Here is a 16,380-nt window from a genome sequence, read left to right as displayed (position 1 = left end):
TTATGAGGTTGAAAGGCTAGATGACAGTATTGTAGGTGGTAGTCAGCAAAAGGGATAATTACTCAAATTTTAAAATAATATTTATCATAGCTTTAGATACTACATGTCCTTAAGGACCAACTCAAAGTGCAACTGTCATACAATTACTGGTGTACAGACTTTAATCTGACATTTTCTTTTCCTCTTCTATCTTTCTATGGTATCTATACAAATAGATTATAAACCCTTTACAGGAGATATCTGTGATGAAAAGTTGGCCTCTTTGGACCCTAAGTGTAAAGCCTCATTTGTGAGAGCTGCAGAAAACCTTGATGTTTAGTATAGGTAGCACCCAAGAGGTTTACAGAACAGATGGATCTTATGTTTTGGCATTACATTTTTCTCTAATCAATCATCATTCTGCAATTAAAAAAAAAGAAAATAAAACTCTGTTAAGTATCTTCATTTCCTGTATGTGTGAATAAAGTTCTGAAGTTGCTAGCATAAAGCATGTGAAGAAGAGTAAAGTTTATGAATCAGGTCAACAAAGAGAGCAGAGTATAGACTAAATATTCTTCCTGCTAAGATGAAACCAATGCTGCAAAAGAAGTTTAGAACCCTGTATTACATTTTGCCATCAGTCATTTAATGCAGTTTTGAGAATACTGAAATCTGATGGAAAGCACTTTTTTTTCACATAAAGGACCTCCTGTTGGAAGAACAACAATCCCTGCTCTCAGTACTTTTCTTTTTCCTTCTTAACCTGCATACCCCCAATAATGCAGCTCTTTGTACTTAAAGTACTAAGAAAAAGAATATACTTATTAATTAATTGAAAATGTAAGTAACCCAGTAATAACAAGACCATGTACTGGGTGTCATTTCATGCTACTCATTGGATGGAGGCGTTCATCATATAGAGGGAATCTTATTTCCATCATAATCTCATTTATTAATATTAGTGCTTCTAGAAAGAATTTTAATATTTAAAGTACAGAAATTCATGGCAAGTGACATCATGCACAGAAATTATGCAGTAGAAACACTCATGAGTACTTTTACTCAGTGTTTGCTACACTAAAGCACTGTTTGAAGAACAGGGCCAGCACAGACATTTGAGGCATTTGAATGAGAGTGTGTTCATGTACCTAAGAGTTGAAAGGTCTTGCTTTGCTGAATTAATCTCCGAATTCTTCTGTGGAGTTTGAGGAGAAACCACAAACTGGCTTTGAGAAGAAGAATGGGGAATACAACATCGATGGAGAAAGCTGGAGCATGATATTATTCAGCTCCCAGTCACGTATCAAATTTCATAAAAAAGTGTGCCAAGTTTATTTTAATACTTAAATGATTACATAGAATATTCTATCTTTGTTTCCAGTTTATGATGTTAACAGGTATGCTTGACAGGATCAGGCCTTTGCCATTTCAAGTTACTGATTTTACTATGAATTGTACTCTGAGTTCTTCCTCTTCCTCCTACCACCACTGCAAACGTCCGTGTTAAAGACACATCACCTTGGATCAATCTATTGGAACTGCTGGATCAATCTATTGGATCCTTTAGATAAATCTATTACAACAAATCTCAGATTCATAACACAACCCAGTTCATATTAAACACACGAAAGAAATGCAAAAGAAAAAAACACCCTTACCTCAGGCTTTTTCATGATCTGGATACTGAACATATGGTTTTTCATGGGATAGATAACTATAAGAACATCACCAAATTCTGTTGGAATTATTCCTCTTCTATAATCTCGAGTATGCTCTGACCAGACAATGTGTACTTCATCATTTCCTAAATGTCTTAGCTGGAAAAGCAGGGATAAAACGCCATCAGTTTACATATATTCTACAGCCATACAGCTATACTAAGTGCTCATATTTCAAAAGGACAAACCCACTAAAAAGAAATAAAAAATAAATAAAATAAAATAATCAAGTTCCACTATAGTTCTCTTACAATTTCAATGATAGTATTAGTTCACAGTATTGGTTTATGCCACACATTTTTATATATTGGTACTAATGTCTATTTAACTTAACATCAGTATTTATTTTCTCCTGAAAGCTAAAATTTTGTTTATATTATCTCAAGAATGCAGAGAGATTCAATCTGATTTACTAAAATGCTTTCACCATTGTCATCATTGACAGGCAGCGAATTTCTAAATTCTATATGAATTTTTAAAGAAAACGAATGAACACCCATTTAAAAGCTACATATCTGAGCAGTCTTCAACCTCATCATTCTAGCCCAAACCCACACTGGCTACTAGAAACAAAAAGCTTTTAAAGGAGAAGAGCTACTGCATTTTCCACAGTCCCTAGATTAACTAAACCATATGCTCATTTCCCATGAAACCTGTATACCTCTGTAAAAATAATGCGCTCTGGTCCCCTAAAAACCCCAAATGGCTTTTGATTTGGTTCAGAATGGCCAAATGAGTTCCTCAAAATCCATACTGTATCTTCACTTGTAATCATATAACCAGATTAAGGAATATCTTGAACATTTTGGAATTATCTGCACTGAAGCTCCGAAATGCTCTTTCTGCTAAACATCACCATCTGACAATCAAATGTTAACATCATGGAGAGAGGTTTTACATGCACTGATCAAAGACATTCAGATTATTAAGCATGAGTTTCTTTCCAGTAAGGGCTATTTCTGAAAATTCAAGCTGGAATCTCATTCTTTCCTCCTTGTGATCACCAATTACAGCTGACAATTGTCTTCACCCACAGCTGTCAGTTTGTTTGCACAGTTTCAGGTAGGTAGAATTTGTCAAACAATTGCCTTGATGTTATTCAAAGGACAACACTGTGAACTGCTGTTAACGGGTAACAGGCAGATGCTTCTCTGAGCACTTACAAGAAGTTGTTGTATATAGAAAGGCAACAGTTTTCGGTATTCATTTTAAGAATATAACTGCACTTTAAATAAAAGCAAAACATATACAGAGTCATCAGAGAAATTTCATTGCAAGTATTCACTTGTTTATATTGCAAAACCTCCTGGAATGTTACCTTCATCTTATCTGAAAGCTTATATTGGTTGTCAACAGCAGACTTTAAAAAAAAAAAAAAAAAGGAAAAAAGGAAAGAAAGCAGCACCTCTGCTCCTCTCTCCTAGCTTTCAATTGTATCAGACTGAAAAACAGGGTTGCATTTCTAAAAGAAAAGGATTTTCTTCAGTGTTGGACTGGGCAAGGGACAGATGGCATCAATACCCTACATCCTGTCTGATGCTCAACAAGTCATTTGTTTTGCCTGGACCAGATCATAGATACATCTAATCTCCAAGGACTGCAGCTCCTTTGAAGTGAGCCGCTCCTGCCCCTTTTGTAGATGGCTGAATTATTTTGAACAACACTTAGTTAGGGATGCTCTTGTGCCAACAGCAAACCCAGCCCAACAAAAGAATTGGTTATAACAACATTCACTATGCTGAGTTTTATTAGACTAGATCAGAACAAAACGAGGCAGCAACCTGAATGACTGATGTGCAACATGCAAACACCAGCTGCAAAAACCTTGGATGACACTTGGCAGTGATGAAAATGTCGTAAAAGATGACTATCTGTGGAATTGTGGAGGGCCTGAATCTCTTCCTACCTTCCTAGGCGAAATGACAGTCAAACTATCTGGTGAAATATGACAACAGAAGGGCTTGAGGGACTGATGGCCCTGCACTTAGAAGCAAGAGAAGAGATGAGGCTGCCTAACCAAAGAGAAAGCAAGAGGCAAATCAGTTTAGATATGAAATCTTGTGAAACATGAAAAAGCTACACGACCCTAGATTGAGGGGTGGCCATCTGGGCCATGAGTGGAGGGAACATGATTCAACCAGAGAAGTACATGTAATTTGCATAGATTACTTTCCCACTTGGTTTCCATGCTGTGGAGTAACAGGAACTGCCTTTAAGACAATAAAAAAAAAAAAAAAAAGGATAAAAGGAAAGAAAGCAGCACCTCTGCTCCTCTCTCCTAGCTTTCAATTGTATCAGACTGAAAAACAGGGTTGCATTTCTAAAAGAAAAGGATTTTCTTCAGTGTTGGACTGGGCAAGGGACAGATGGCATCAATACCCTACATCCTGTCTGATGCTCAACAAGTCATTTGTTTTGCCTGGACCAGATCATAGATACATCTAATCTCCAAGGACTGCAGCTCCTTTGAAGTGAGCCGCTCCTGCCCCTTTTGTAGATGGCTGAATTATTTTGAACAACACTTAGTTAGGGATGCTCTTGTGCCAACAGCAAACCCAGCCCAACAAAAGAATTGGTTATAACAACATTCACTATGCTGAGTTTTATTAGACTAGATCAGAACAAAACGAGGCAGCAACCTGAATGACTGATGTGCAACATGCAAACACCAGCTGCAAAAACCTTGGATGACACTTGGCAGTGATGAAAATGTCGTAAAAGATGACTATCTGTGGAATTGTGGAGGGCCTGAATCTCTTCCTACCTTCCTAGGCGAAATGACAGTCAAACTATCTGGTGAAATATGACAACAGAAGGGCTTGAGGGACTGATGGCCCTGCACTTAGAAGCAAGAGAAGAGATGAGGCTGCCTAACCAAAGAGAAAGCAAGAGGCAAATCAGTTTAGATATGAAATCTTGTGAAACATGAAAAAGCTACACGACCCTAGATTGAGGGGTGGCCATCTGGTGCACCGACTGAACTGAACTCATTGAACTGGCTGCCAAAAAGAAGAACCAGGACTGATATGCCCATCACTGCACTGCAATACTCCTAATTCAGCAATATTAAACTACTTACTACAAGAATTAGCCCTCCTTTACTTACTGTCTTTGTACTCAAAGACAACTATCTCCCACACTGTTAGGAACAAGGGATGGTGACAGTGTACATGCCAAATTGGCTCTAAAAACCAAAACATATAGGTAATGCAGTGTCCTGAGGGCATCACTGCCTCTGAATTTCGTTTATCAAAGGTTGTCCCTGTGTACCTGTTACCGATACCTGCAGCTTATCAGACAGGACACCAGTTCTTGCACTTTTACGAAAGCTACCCAGAGCATCCCTCGTGATGCATGCTTTCCTATCAGACTGACACTGACTGTGGTGTGATAAAAGTGTATTGTGTGGTTATTTCAGAAGGAGGACTACTGATAAAGGACACATATTTTTGGATGCAAAGTGTACTTTGCTATGTACCCCCATAGAGGTGGGAGGATACATTTCAGGCTAAAAGCACTAACTTCTTCAGAGGAAAAGCAAAATGAATCAGATTATTGCAGTGAGTTCCAAGCCCTGCCAGGTGTATTTCACCTCATGATTAGTACCAAGAATGATTTAACAAAGATCCAGTTTGAGTAAAGTGTGGAATGGCATCTCTGTGATATATAATGGATTGAGAGTCAAAAATCAGGCAACACAAGTATGTGGATGATGGTATAAAGCATGAATGCTGGTTTGTAACAAGACGTAAAGTACTCAGGATCAAAACTATGGTCAAGATCTTGTTTCCATTATAGGAGGTAGAAGACTGACAAAAATAATAGACAAGTAATCAAGTTTGGGTGTTGCCAATTTCATCTTTATGTTTGGAGAAGAATTAAATTCTGGGTAAGTCATTCTGTTCCTTTTTCTGGAGTAGATCAGAAGAAGCTCTGACACTAACATACTGCTACATATTGCTTCTTTCAGATGTCCCACCTTGGTCAGCAAGCAAAGCCTATGAAAATGCTTGAATGGTGATAACTTGACTCATCTACAGCACTTGATTCATGGAAGAAATCCAATATCTGAAATTGTCTTGCAAAGCTTTCCAAGGTCTGCTAGGTTTTGCATAAACTTTTAGAAAGAAGATTTTTGGTTTTTCTTCCTCATTTTTCAGTTCCCTATCAAAGGACCTTGAAATTGAGCACAACAAAGCTCTTCTGCAAGCTCAGCAAACGTGTGGAGAATCCATCATTCACTGGAATTATTACAGCACAGGAGAGCCAGAGCCTGACCTCTTTCAACTCCAATCTGAATTCTTTATGTCTTTGTATTGAATGGGAAGCAGAACAGAATTCAGTGTCCTGGACACAAGCGGTACAAAGATACTGAGCTACAGCCACCTCTGCTCACTGAAACCTAAAGGCCAGGCAGCAACATGTCTTCCCAAGAAGGTGATGTGGTCCCAAGGTTATCTAACAGAATCAGATTGGGGCACACAGAACGTACAGGTACCAAGACTGAAATCTGTGTTAATGGTTACTCGAAACTCACCACCACTTGTGTAAGTCAATTATATCTTCACAGTCATTTCCTGACCTTGTCTTCCTAAATTTACAACTCTGTGCATAAATCACAGTCAGCAAAACATAGTGCAAATCCTTATTAGAGAAGTAGGGCACAGCAATAATATAAATAATGAAAATCTCTAAAATAATGTTATACTTCAAGTAGCCATTAATACACTATAGCTGAAACACCTGGAACTACAGATTACATACCAATATTCTAAAATGCTAAATACTGCATAAATGCAGATAAAACTGCTCTAGAGTTTATTATCTAAGCATAAGACAAGACACAAAATGAAGATGGACAAATGCAAAGAAACTGTAAAAAGGTGTTAAATATTAGAAAAATGACTTTGATAGCAGCATTCTTCAGGAATGAAAACCAGAGAAAGGAAGGAGGAAGGTTCAGCAATCAAAACAACAGTTTAAGATATAGTGGATATATTTTAACTGTGTGTATGGAAAGGCTATGTTGTAAGAAACATTATTCAGAAAAAAGAACAGAGTCTTAAGCACAGACTGAATGTAAGAATCCCATAAATGGACCAAATTAAAGATGATTTCAGGCTATGGGCACAAGTGACAGGCACAATGTTCACGTTATCCATGGTGATCCAGAAAGGTGGCAATGAGAAAGAGATTAAGAGCTCTGTTTTAGCCATTTTGAACCTGAGCTGTCGGGAACACAGCCCTGAGGAGATGTCAGAGACAAACAGATTTTTTTAGGCTCGCTTTGAAACTCTACTCCATTAAAACAAATATATAAAAATGACCTACTGTTAGGTTACCTGAAATTTCAAATTTAACTCAAAATACTTTAAAATATTCTTACTCTATAGCCATCATCATGTGTCAGCTCTCCTAATACATTTATGTTAACTGAATACAAAAGAAACGTGAAATAAATATAACCAGGAGGGATGATCAAATCTAATTTTGATACATTAGTGTCATATGCTGTACATGTTACAATAGCAGCCAGACTTAATACTAAGCTGCAGGCTATACTGAAATTTCCAAATGGCAGATTGTTCTAAGTGATACCAAGTATAATTGAAGTAATAAACGATAGTAAAAGCAAAGCACACTGTCAGGAAGAATTTAAGTATTTACTTTTTAAAATTAAATGAGTTAGGTTTGGAAAGGCAAGACAAGTGAAATAATGCAGGGCTCAATTTACAGAAAATTCCTTTTATTTATCTGTTGCATTAACCCTTGAACTCTTGCCAAAATTACTGTAATTTCTAATACCCACTTACCTAAAGGAGGGAGAAAAAAGGCTATTATATTTTCTTATGACACAACGGCTAGCCTCAACTTTTTTCTTCCTCAAAAATGAAAATGTTCATTATAAAAAGAACAAAAGGAGCAGAAACATCTGAAACAATGGCTTACTGAACTACTTTGGCCGATTAAATGTAAGCAGCATTGCTGTCTACAGTGTATATACACTTTGGTTGAATTTTGCACAAAACTTTGTTTCAACAACTAAGGTGTGTTGAGTTGCGGTTTTTTAAAGCAACAAGTGTACTTAACTGTAAGTCCCCCCAAAAATTCTACAAATAATTTACATCCATGAACCCTCAAGCTCCCAATACAAGTTAATATCACAATAAAAAAAAACTAGCTATAGATGATCTATGTGGTCAGGACCACGACACACAATCTAGAAAAATGTAATACAACCAAAGTCCACAATGAATTAGTATTCTCATCATTAATAACATTACTACTTCTTATTTATGTATAATTTTCTCCCCTACAATGCCTTCGCTCCCTTATCAGGCTAAAGGACGAGGAACTGGACAGATGTAGCTGTAGAGGAACATACATGAGCTTTCTCACTCTGAACTGAGAGTCTTCACAGTTTCATTTAATCCTGATATTTTCTTTGCAAGTTTGTTCTTGTAAGGGTAGTGCAAATACTTTTTACTCTAATCTTTAATTCTAAGAAAAACAAAATAGATTGCATTATGAACATTAAATCTTTAATTTACTATTTGCAAATTAAATACCTATTTTATATGAGCATTTCAACGTAAAGTTCCTTTACGCATTCAGAAGATTTCCATCTGTTCTCCCTGAATGTACATCTTTCCTTGCTCTTTTTCATGTCTTCAGAAATAAATGCTTCAGAGGTATCCAAGTCACTTAAAAGTTTTATTTACTACTCTGTAACACTGATGGAAAATAAGTTTAAAATTGGCTTAGCCTCTGAAACAGCAGAATCTTGATTTTGCAGTGGTTGGACTGGCAGGAAGAAGTTTTGTTTTAATTTAATTTAATTTCCATTTATAAGATGAACCTATCATGCACCTCTAGGCACATTTACAATATAAAAAACAGCAGCAGTTCTAAGCCAACTACTGCAAGTTTGCTTGTTTTTCTCCCACTGAATGAAACAGACAAAGAAAGCACATGAAAGACCTGTGCAGAAGCTCAAAACTCAAGTTTCTCTGGAGGTCATGGACAGTGCATGCACTCATAATAATGACAACTGTTAGCACACACAGAGCTTTCAAATGATTTTGAGGTCCCCTATAGTGTGTGTGAGCTGGACGGCATCTCATAAAACATAGTCCTTTTGCTGATGTGTTCAGTCTAAGCAGCATGAATAGATGCAGAACTAGGAAAAGAATTAAGCAGGTTTTCCTACTCCTGTCTCCTGATACCACTTGCTCATTTCTCCCAAGATGCAAACTTCAGTTGATGTTTTTCTCAAGTTTGTGATGACTTTCATTGCACATCTCTCTGGTGCTGGTTCCTTGGTGTCTAAAGCGTCATCCCATGCATTCTTTACCTGCTGAGCAGGAGCATTAAGAGTCTCTCTCACACTACCTCATTTGCTTAGCCTATCTTCATTAAACATAACACCTATGAAACGTGTCACTAGTAATTGGATTGAAACGGGCCAAAAGATGTTAGAGAAGGGAGGAGAGATATAAAGGCAGGCTCACAAGCCTTCATTTGTTGGGAAACTGAGCTTAGGAAGAAGGAAAAAACCACCTACTGAGGAAGAACAGGAAAGAAAGCCACAGAGAAATAAAGCAGCTTGATTGAACAACCCATCAGTAGCTGAGCTACAAATAGAACACCAATCTACATGTCCATACAGACCTCAAATATTCCAACCTACTGAAGAGCGAGATTTTGGGCAAGGGAGGACAGAAATTGGCCTGGGGCAAGCTGGAGTTGTTATAAAGTCCAGCTGACACCATTTTCACACGTTAAATCACAGGACGCCTGGACCAGCACTGAACCTCGCCTGGACAGAACAGCTATATGTGGATTCAGGGAGCTCCTGGAATGGGAACTTGCCTGTGTGTTCTGCTGGAGTCCACAGCATTTACAAATTATTTATTATTAATTAATTTTCACTGTGACCTATCTTCCCCCTTGTCAACACTTCTTAATGCTCTAATACAAACAGATTCTAAACAAACATTGTAAGGATAATTACAAGCTGTGTTTTAGAAAACTAAGTTTCTGTTCAAAAAATACAGAAGCCAGTCAGCTTAGAAAAATATGTATATATGCACACACAGTGTTCTATACTAGAACAATAGCAACAATCTTATTTTAAAATCCGTTCTTTTTGCTATTAAACAACTTTTATAAATCATTTAACAACCTAAGCGTTATCCTGGCTCTACTTCAGGATATAAAGAACAGAAAGGATCTAGCACTATAAGCACACAAAAAACGTTTTTTAATATTAAAAAAACCCCCAAAACTACCAAACAAACCAACCAAAATGTGACAGTGAGAAGTTAGATCTCATATTCAGTCTATAATTATAACAATAATATTTTTTTCTTCAAGTTGAACACAAAGAACAAAAAAGTCATTAATAATTGAAGCTTGCCAGAGGCATGGCTATTTCTCTCTTTACTAACTGTCTACTGTCTAATTTAATTACAAGTATTAAACTCCATGCTGAGGTCAACCAGCTTCAGTTCCTCCAATATTACACTTCAACCAGTGCTCATTAACGTGTCTACTGAATGGATTAGCACATCTGAAGATGTATGTACGCGGGACGGGGGACAGTCTAATGATAGCCAATTGTTCATTTGTAATAGGACACATGTTTGAGACTGTAACTTATTATCACTAATGTGGAATTTATTAAATTCTAAAGAAAAAAATACCAATACAGAAAACCATTTTTTCCTTAATGTGGCTATGAGAGATTCTATTGCTGTTGAGCATTTCTGCCTTCTTATATACACATCTGCACATCTATATACAATAATCACTGTTGAATTCTTAATATTTTTAACTTTTTTTGGAAAGAAATATTATGTTAATAGACAGCACATGAATCTTAAGTGAATAAAACCTCCTCCTAGAAAGTACTCACCATATATTTATTAATTGGCATTTAAAGTCTCAAAGTATTAAAACATCATTCAGATGCTTTTTCTTCTACACAAACCATTACCTCCCTTCATTTTTCACCACTGTACATGTGATACTGCCAACATTTGCAATGATGGCAAAAATCACCAGTATGGCAAAATTAGAAATTGGGAGAGAATAATTTATATGGCTTAGCCTACTTCAATAAAATACCAACTATTAGCAGATAAAGGTACTGCGATATTTATTTATTTTTTTTAGAAAAAGTTACCTGATTTTCTTCGACTCTAGTTTTTCTGGATTTATTACCAAAAGAAAACTTGTTATTAAACACCTACCTTTTTTGTTAGAGAGTCATCTGAATCAGAAGGCATTCTTGTTGACACATGGAACATCACTTCTACTGTCGAGGTAGCAAAATATGGAGTAGTCAATCCAGTGCTTTTGTTTTTTTGCAGTCCTCCCATAAAGCCACAATGGTTTGTGAGATTTACCTAGAAGTAAAACCCAGCAAGCATTAGGAGAAAAAAAATAAAACCAGGTGATAAATGCATTAATTTTTTATTTCTTTTTTTTACACAGAGTATTAAAAAAATGCATTTTCAACTGAATTTTTAAAAGTGAAGGCTCTTTTCACAATAGTGCAGTTGTGCTTACCTAAAAGAGCTCAGATTTGCTGCCTACACTGCGAATAATCAACTGCAGCACAGTGGCACTCTATACTCTGAGATCACCACAGACGCTGCCAGGAAGACAAAGTGAGAAAGGGAAAGATTGTGCAAATGAATATTTAGTGCACTATTCCCTGATCAGTTCACTGGAGTAATTTCCTTGTGCTTTTTGCATTTTTTAAAATTCGGTGATCATCAGCTCTGATCTGAGCTCTGAAGAAACCCTGCATGACAGCAAGACACTTTCAATTTGTCTTGTTACCTTCCATATCTTTTCCTGAGAAATTTTCATTCTCTGAATATGAAAAAAAAAAAATCATCACAGGAGACTAACTGATGATTCATAAATATGTTTGTAAGTCTTAGTTCTATGGGGAATAGTTTTGACATTGAAATAAATAAGTATGCTTAACATGCTATTTCACTTTTACAGCAGTGCCTAAAGAAAACTATAACTCAGATGGGATGTATTTGCTTTTATGTTAACATGGAATATTAATCCAAATTAGCAATTCTTCTAGCTAATAAAGGCTAAAAGAATTAACCCACTAAAGAAGGATATCTGAAGACACTAATGTGATGTTTTTTTTTTCTCCTGAAGAATCAGGAATGTGGGAAACAGACATCTATGTTTGTGACAGTCAGCAAACTTCTAGCAGTTTTCCTCTGTTCCTGTGGAAAAGTCAGATCCATTATCAACACTGCTGATCTAGTAGTGCTGCTCTGTAGCTAAGGAGTAAGAAAAAGAACAAGACAGACACTCATGGGGACACTCCTGATGAACACAAGTGGCCAGAGGAACAGAAAACCTGCAGATGCTTATGCAGCAGGGAATCACTGCAAATCTCAAATTTCAATGGACTTAACAACTCACAGGCCTACAAGCAAATCAAGATGCCTCCTAATCAGTCCATTAAAACCATGTACAGGACTGCACATTAAAGAACAACCTCTGCCTGCACAAACTTTCTTAAATTGAAAGAGCCCAAAATTAAATAGCTAGTATTGATAATGAATTTAAACCAGAATTCCTCTCTATATCCTACTTGCAAAACAGTGTATTTCAGTATTTGTAAGTAATACTAAAGAGACAAAGACTTGGAATATCTGAAGGGATCTATAATTTTCTCCGCAAACAGACTTAGAAAAAAAAAGTTTTAATAAATACCTCCCAGCCAAGTCCGGCTACAAAATCCTCATAGGCTTGACTTCCTCCAGTATTAGTAAGAATGGAGTGTTTATCTTCTTGTCCCTCAGCAACATAAAACACTGCGATCTTGTGTGTCTCTCGGCTGCAACAGAGGGGATGGTCACTGCGTGACAGTGCCTTTACTAATACAAAACTAAAATGTGCAAACAGTACACACAGAGCATGGCCTTTAAAACATTGAAAAAAGATAGCCGAAGTAAAGTACAACTCTATGGCTTCTTTTTGAATACCTTCTATATTTCCATATTCCTATTCTCTCTTTTCTAGTCTGGACTTCTCTAGAGCCTAAAGTTTTACTATACGTGAAGAAGCATTTACCCTTTTCATCACTTCTGAGGTGTAGGGTGGTGCTGGCAGCACCAATTGCTGATGGAATCAGCTGGGCTTCTCCAATGAGCAAATCCTGTAACACGGGCATTATCGACACTGCGCTGCCCATTAACAACAGTGCCCTGTGAATGCTGCAGCAAATACATCTTACGCAGCTGAATGACAAGTCTTTAACCACTACAGCAATGTCTTCTGTTCACAGCTTGATGTGAGACACGGTAGGAACTGAAGGTGACTTCTCACACTTCTAAAATCTCCACTGGATTTTATTTCAACTTCTACAAAAACTATTCAAAGCTTTTAATTCTGTGCTACAGCTCCAACTATAATTCCCTGTCTTCAAATACTAACAGCGCTGGAAAGCAGCTAATCCATTAGCCAAAGCTTACAATTTGGAGACTTAGATATATACAAGTTTTAAATCTATTCCATGTTATGCACACAAATGTTCATAATTTTAAGTTATTTTGAAGTTTGTTCCATCTCAAGATATTCTACTTGTAGAGTTTCAATATCCAAATAACACCAATGCAACTTCAATATACATGAATAATTTACAAAAATATTTTTAAAATTAGTTCAACTCATATCTATGTGATTAGTGCCACTAAAGTACAAGGACACTTAAATAAGTAGGTGGCCATTAAAAGAATTTACCATTGTCTTGAGTCCAAATTTCTGAGTTCTCGAAGTAACTTCTCATTTTTCTTCAGGAGATGAAAGCTCCTTCTAAACAGAGAAATTTGTAACTCTTATCACCTGTTCACTGATGGATACAGAACAGTATAAAAGAACGTACAAGAACATTTCCAGGTCCATTCAAGAATAGTCAACAAATGTTTCTGGCTTTTCAATAATCCTTTCTTATATAAAATATTAAGATCTCTTAAAAAAAAAAAAAAAAAAAAAGCCTGCAGCCCATGCAGCCCACCTGGCAGCATTAACTTAAGGAAGAGAACAAGACAAACAGCTGGTGGGACAGGGGTTCTTCAAAGAAGAACCCTCCTGTGGTTGTGTTTTGGCATGACCCCATCTTGAAGCCCTGCTGAGAAGATTTATATTTTCTCACATCATTTTGTGCTTGGGCAGGGCTTTTTGACTTCCACAATCAATTCACTTTATGAAGAAAACACCAAAAAGAAATTAAGGGCCAGAAGATGTGTTTTATCCCAAGGAAAATCGACAACATGATGTCTCCCTCAGAGACCACTGTCTTGGAAGCATCCTTTCTGGTCGGCTAGGGAAAGCTGACTTCCAAACTCCAACCTGGGGAGGAGATTCAGAAATAAAATGTGCTCTTTTCATAGCTACTTCCCTACAATATTTGGATTCGCAGAAAAAATTAAAACCTTTAAAAAAAAAAAAAAAAAAAAAAAAGGGCTATTTTTTTCACTCCAGGAAATTTTCTATGTCCACTATAGCCCTGAGTACAACCTTTACCACTCTACACTTTACGATGCTGTAATACATATATGCTTAGTGACAAAAGACACTCCCATAATCTACTGTCCTAGGGAGTTAGTACATTAAACACAAAGCTTTTGCTATTCTGAATTGCAAAAGAGAGCAGAACGCAGCTCACTAGCCAACCACCCAGCTGTAACAATTTAAAGAAAAAACCAAACCAATATGTTAGAGCAAGAAAGGCACTTTTCATTTCTTTTAAACTGCGTTTAAGATGTTCCCACAAAACAAAGTGGAATGAGTTTAAGAGCAGTACTGTTCAAAGCCAGACTGCCTTGAGGAATTAAAGACCCAAATAAGAAGGGTTATAACACCAAAATTGTATCCAATTTCAGTGACACAGATTATTTTTGTTTTACAGAATATCCATTTCCTTTCACAGTAAGAAAATATTTCAATGCCTCAAATACAGAATTTGACAGCTATGACAAAGGCAGATTTCAGAAAAACCCTTAAATTCAAGGAAGCAAATATTGGTACATACCTGTATGTATAGGCAGACACACACCTAACTACACCCACACAAAAATAATCATGTAAACAGAGACATTACTTTTCTAACTGAACCTGGCTTGTCTCCTGTTGTTCTAAACAATACCCAAACACTGCCAATGTTGAAATAAATAGTAGGGGACACATCTTTCTCATTAGCTAACACAGATGCAATGCTTTGAGGCTGCATGCAAGCATGCTCTTAGCGAGCAAAGCAGCAGGACACTGTCCAGCAACACAATAGCTGAGAATATGACACTTTTCGAGCCTCAGTCTGACATAGAAAGGTAATGTTTTTTGCAGGAACATACGTGGGAAGCAAAGAAAGCAAAAAAGATGCATTCTTTACCCATGGTAGTACCCCTTAGTACAGCTGGTGAAAGGATTATTAGAAAAGATACCACTCCTTCAATTTGCCTTCCACCACTATTCTAAGGAAAGAATATAAATAGCAATAAAAGCAACAGGTTCCCCCTTTCTGTCTTTCTAAATGACAGGTTGAAATGCAGAAGAAAACTGCCATTTTCCCCTTAGTTGCACATCACCTCTCCTCTTTTGTTGGCTGGCCTGGAGCATTTTTGGCTTAACCCACTCTATGATCAACTATTATTACATGGTAATATCACAATTTCTTAAAAGAAAGTTCTTAAATTGATAGTCTTTTCTTTTTACCTTTTATCCCAAGAATTCATTCCCAGTATACTGAGAAGTAATCTGCAGTAGTAAAATGCTGACTGGGGCTTTTGTGAGGTTGGCTCGTCCTGCTCCATAGCCCTCATATTTAAATCATTGAAATGCTTTTCAACAAACTCCCTCTCTTCCGTGTGCTGTTTCAGAATTGCATTGATGACATCGTTCTCCTGCTTCTCTGAGATGCAGACTGGTTGAGGAGCAGGAATGTTGAGTGAGACACCAGTTCTCTGTAAGCATTCAGGGCTTGTAACACCTAAATACTGCAGGAGCTCATCGAGGGCATCTTCTTCATCCCTAATGGTATCCCATGTTGGTACAGTGTCTCTAAATTTCCTCTTTACTTGGAGTGTAATTCCATCCCTTGCAGACACATCCTCCACGTGCTCAAAGGATGAAAAAACATCTTCTGGTTTATCTTGCTGAGATAATGAAAGTGCAAAAGAAGTCTGTTGTGAAGATCCACATAAAGATGATGGTCCATACAAAATGGCTGAATCCCACGAGTATTTGCCAGATAGATCACGCACTATAATTCTAACATTTGAATTAGCAGATGCAAGTCCAGCAGACAGTCCTCCCCCAGGCATGTCATCTTCTGCTTGGATTTGTATGCAAGACACTAGGGAAGTATTGTTTAACACAAAGAACTGAAGGTTTGGGTTCTCAAAAAGTTCAGGAGAAAGTTCAGGACTTTCACTGTATGGATTGTCGTTGTTTTCACACACTTGACTGGTCAGCATAGCAGGACCTCCACTCATAGGATAGTGGCCTAAGTGGTTGACGAGGTGCGTTATCACAGTACGAGCAGCAACAGAAATTAATCCTTGTTGCATGTGAGTTTTCACTGTGAGAGAAAGAACACAGATTTTAAAAGAAGAGATCAGAAAACAACACAGATTTATGTATT

General features: G+C 37.1%; 1 protein-coding gene across 13 annotated transcripts in view; it reads right to left on the bottom strand.

Moving 5' to 3' along the window:
• Positions 1–16,380, bottom strand: part of RALGAPA1 (Ral GTPase activating protein, alpha subunit 1 (catalytic)) — a 123,929-nt gene that overhangs the window by 29,050 nt on the left and 78,499 nt on the right. For all 13 annotated transcript variants that reach the window (XR_001412007.1, XM_014941778.1, XM_014941781.1 and 10 more), the window contains 5 exons: positions 15,453–16,317; positions 13,482–13,553; positions 12,453–12,576; positions 10,952–11,107; positions 1,638–1,796 (listed from right to left, as the gene is read on the bottom strand). Coding sequence is in view for 12 of the 13 variants with exons in the window: in XM_014941778.1 (XP_014797264.1) it covers positions 1,638–1,796; positions 10,952–11,107; positions 12,453–12,576; positions 13,482–13,553; positions 15,453–16,317 (1,376 nt within the window). In the remaining variant the exon portion in view is untranslated. The remainder of the gene's footprint in view (positions 1–1,637; positions 1,797–10,951; positions 11,108–12,452; positions 12,577–13,481; positions 13,554–15,452; positions 16,318–16,380) is intronic.

Source organism: Calidris pugnax, unplaced genomic scaffold, assembly GCF_001431845.1.
Source record: "Calidris pugnax isolate Ruff unplaced genomic scaffold, ASM143184v1 scaffold56, whole genome shotgun sequence".
In the NCBI taxonomy this organism is placed as follows: Eukaryota; Metazoa; Chordata; class Aves; order Charadriiformes; family Scolopacidae; genus Calidris; species Calidris pugnax.
The sequence above is the reverse complement of the archived record's forward strand: the minus strand, read 5'-3'. Positions and strand labels throughout refer to the sequence as shown.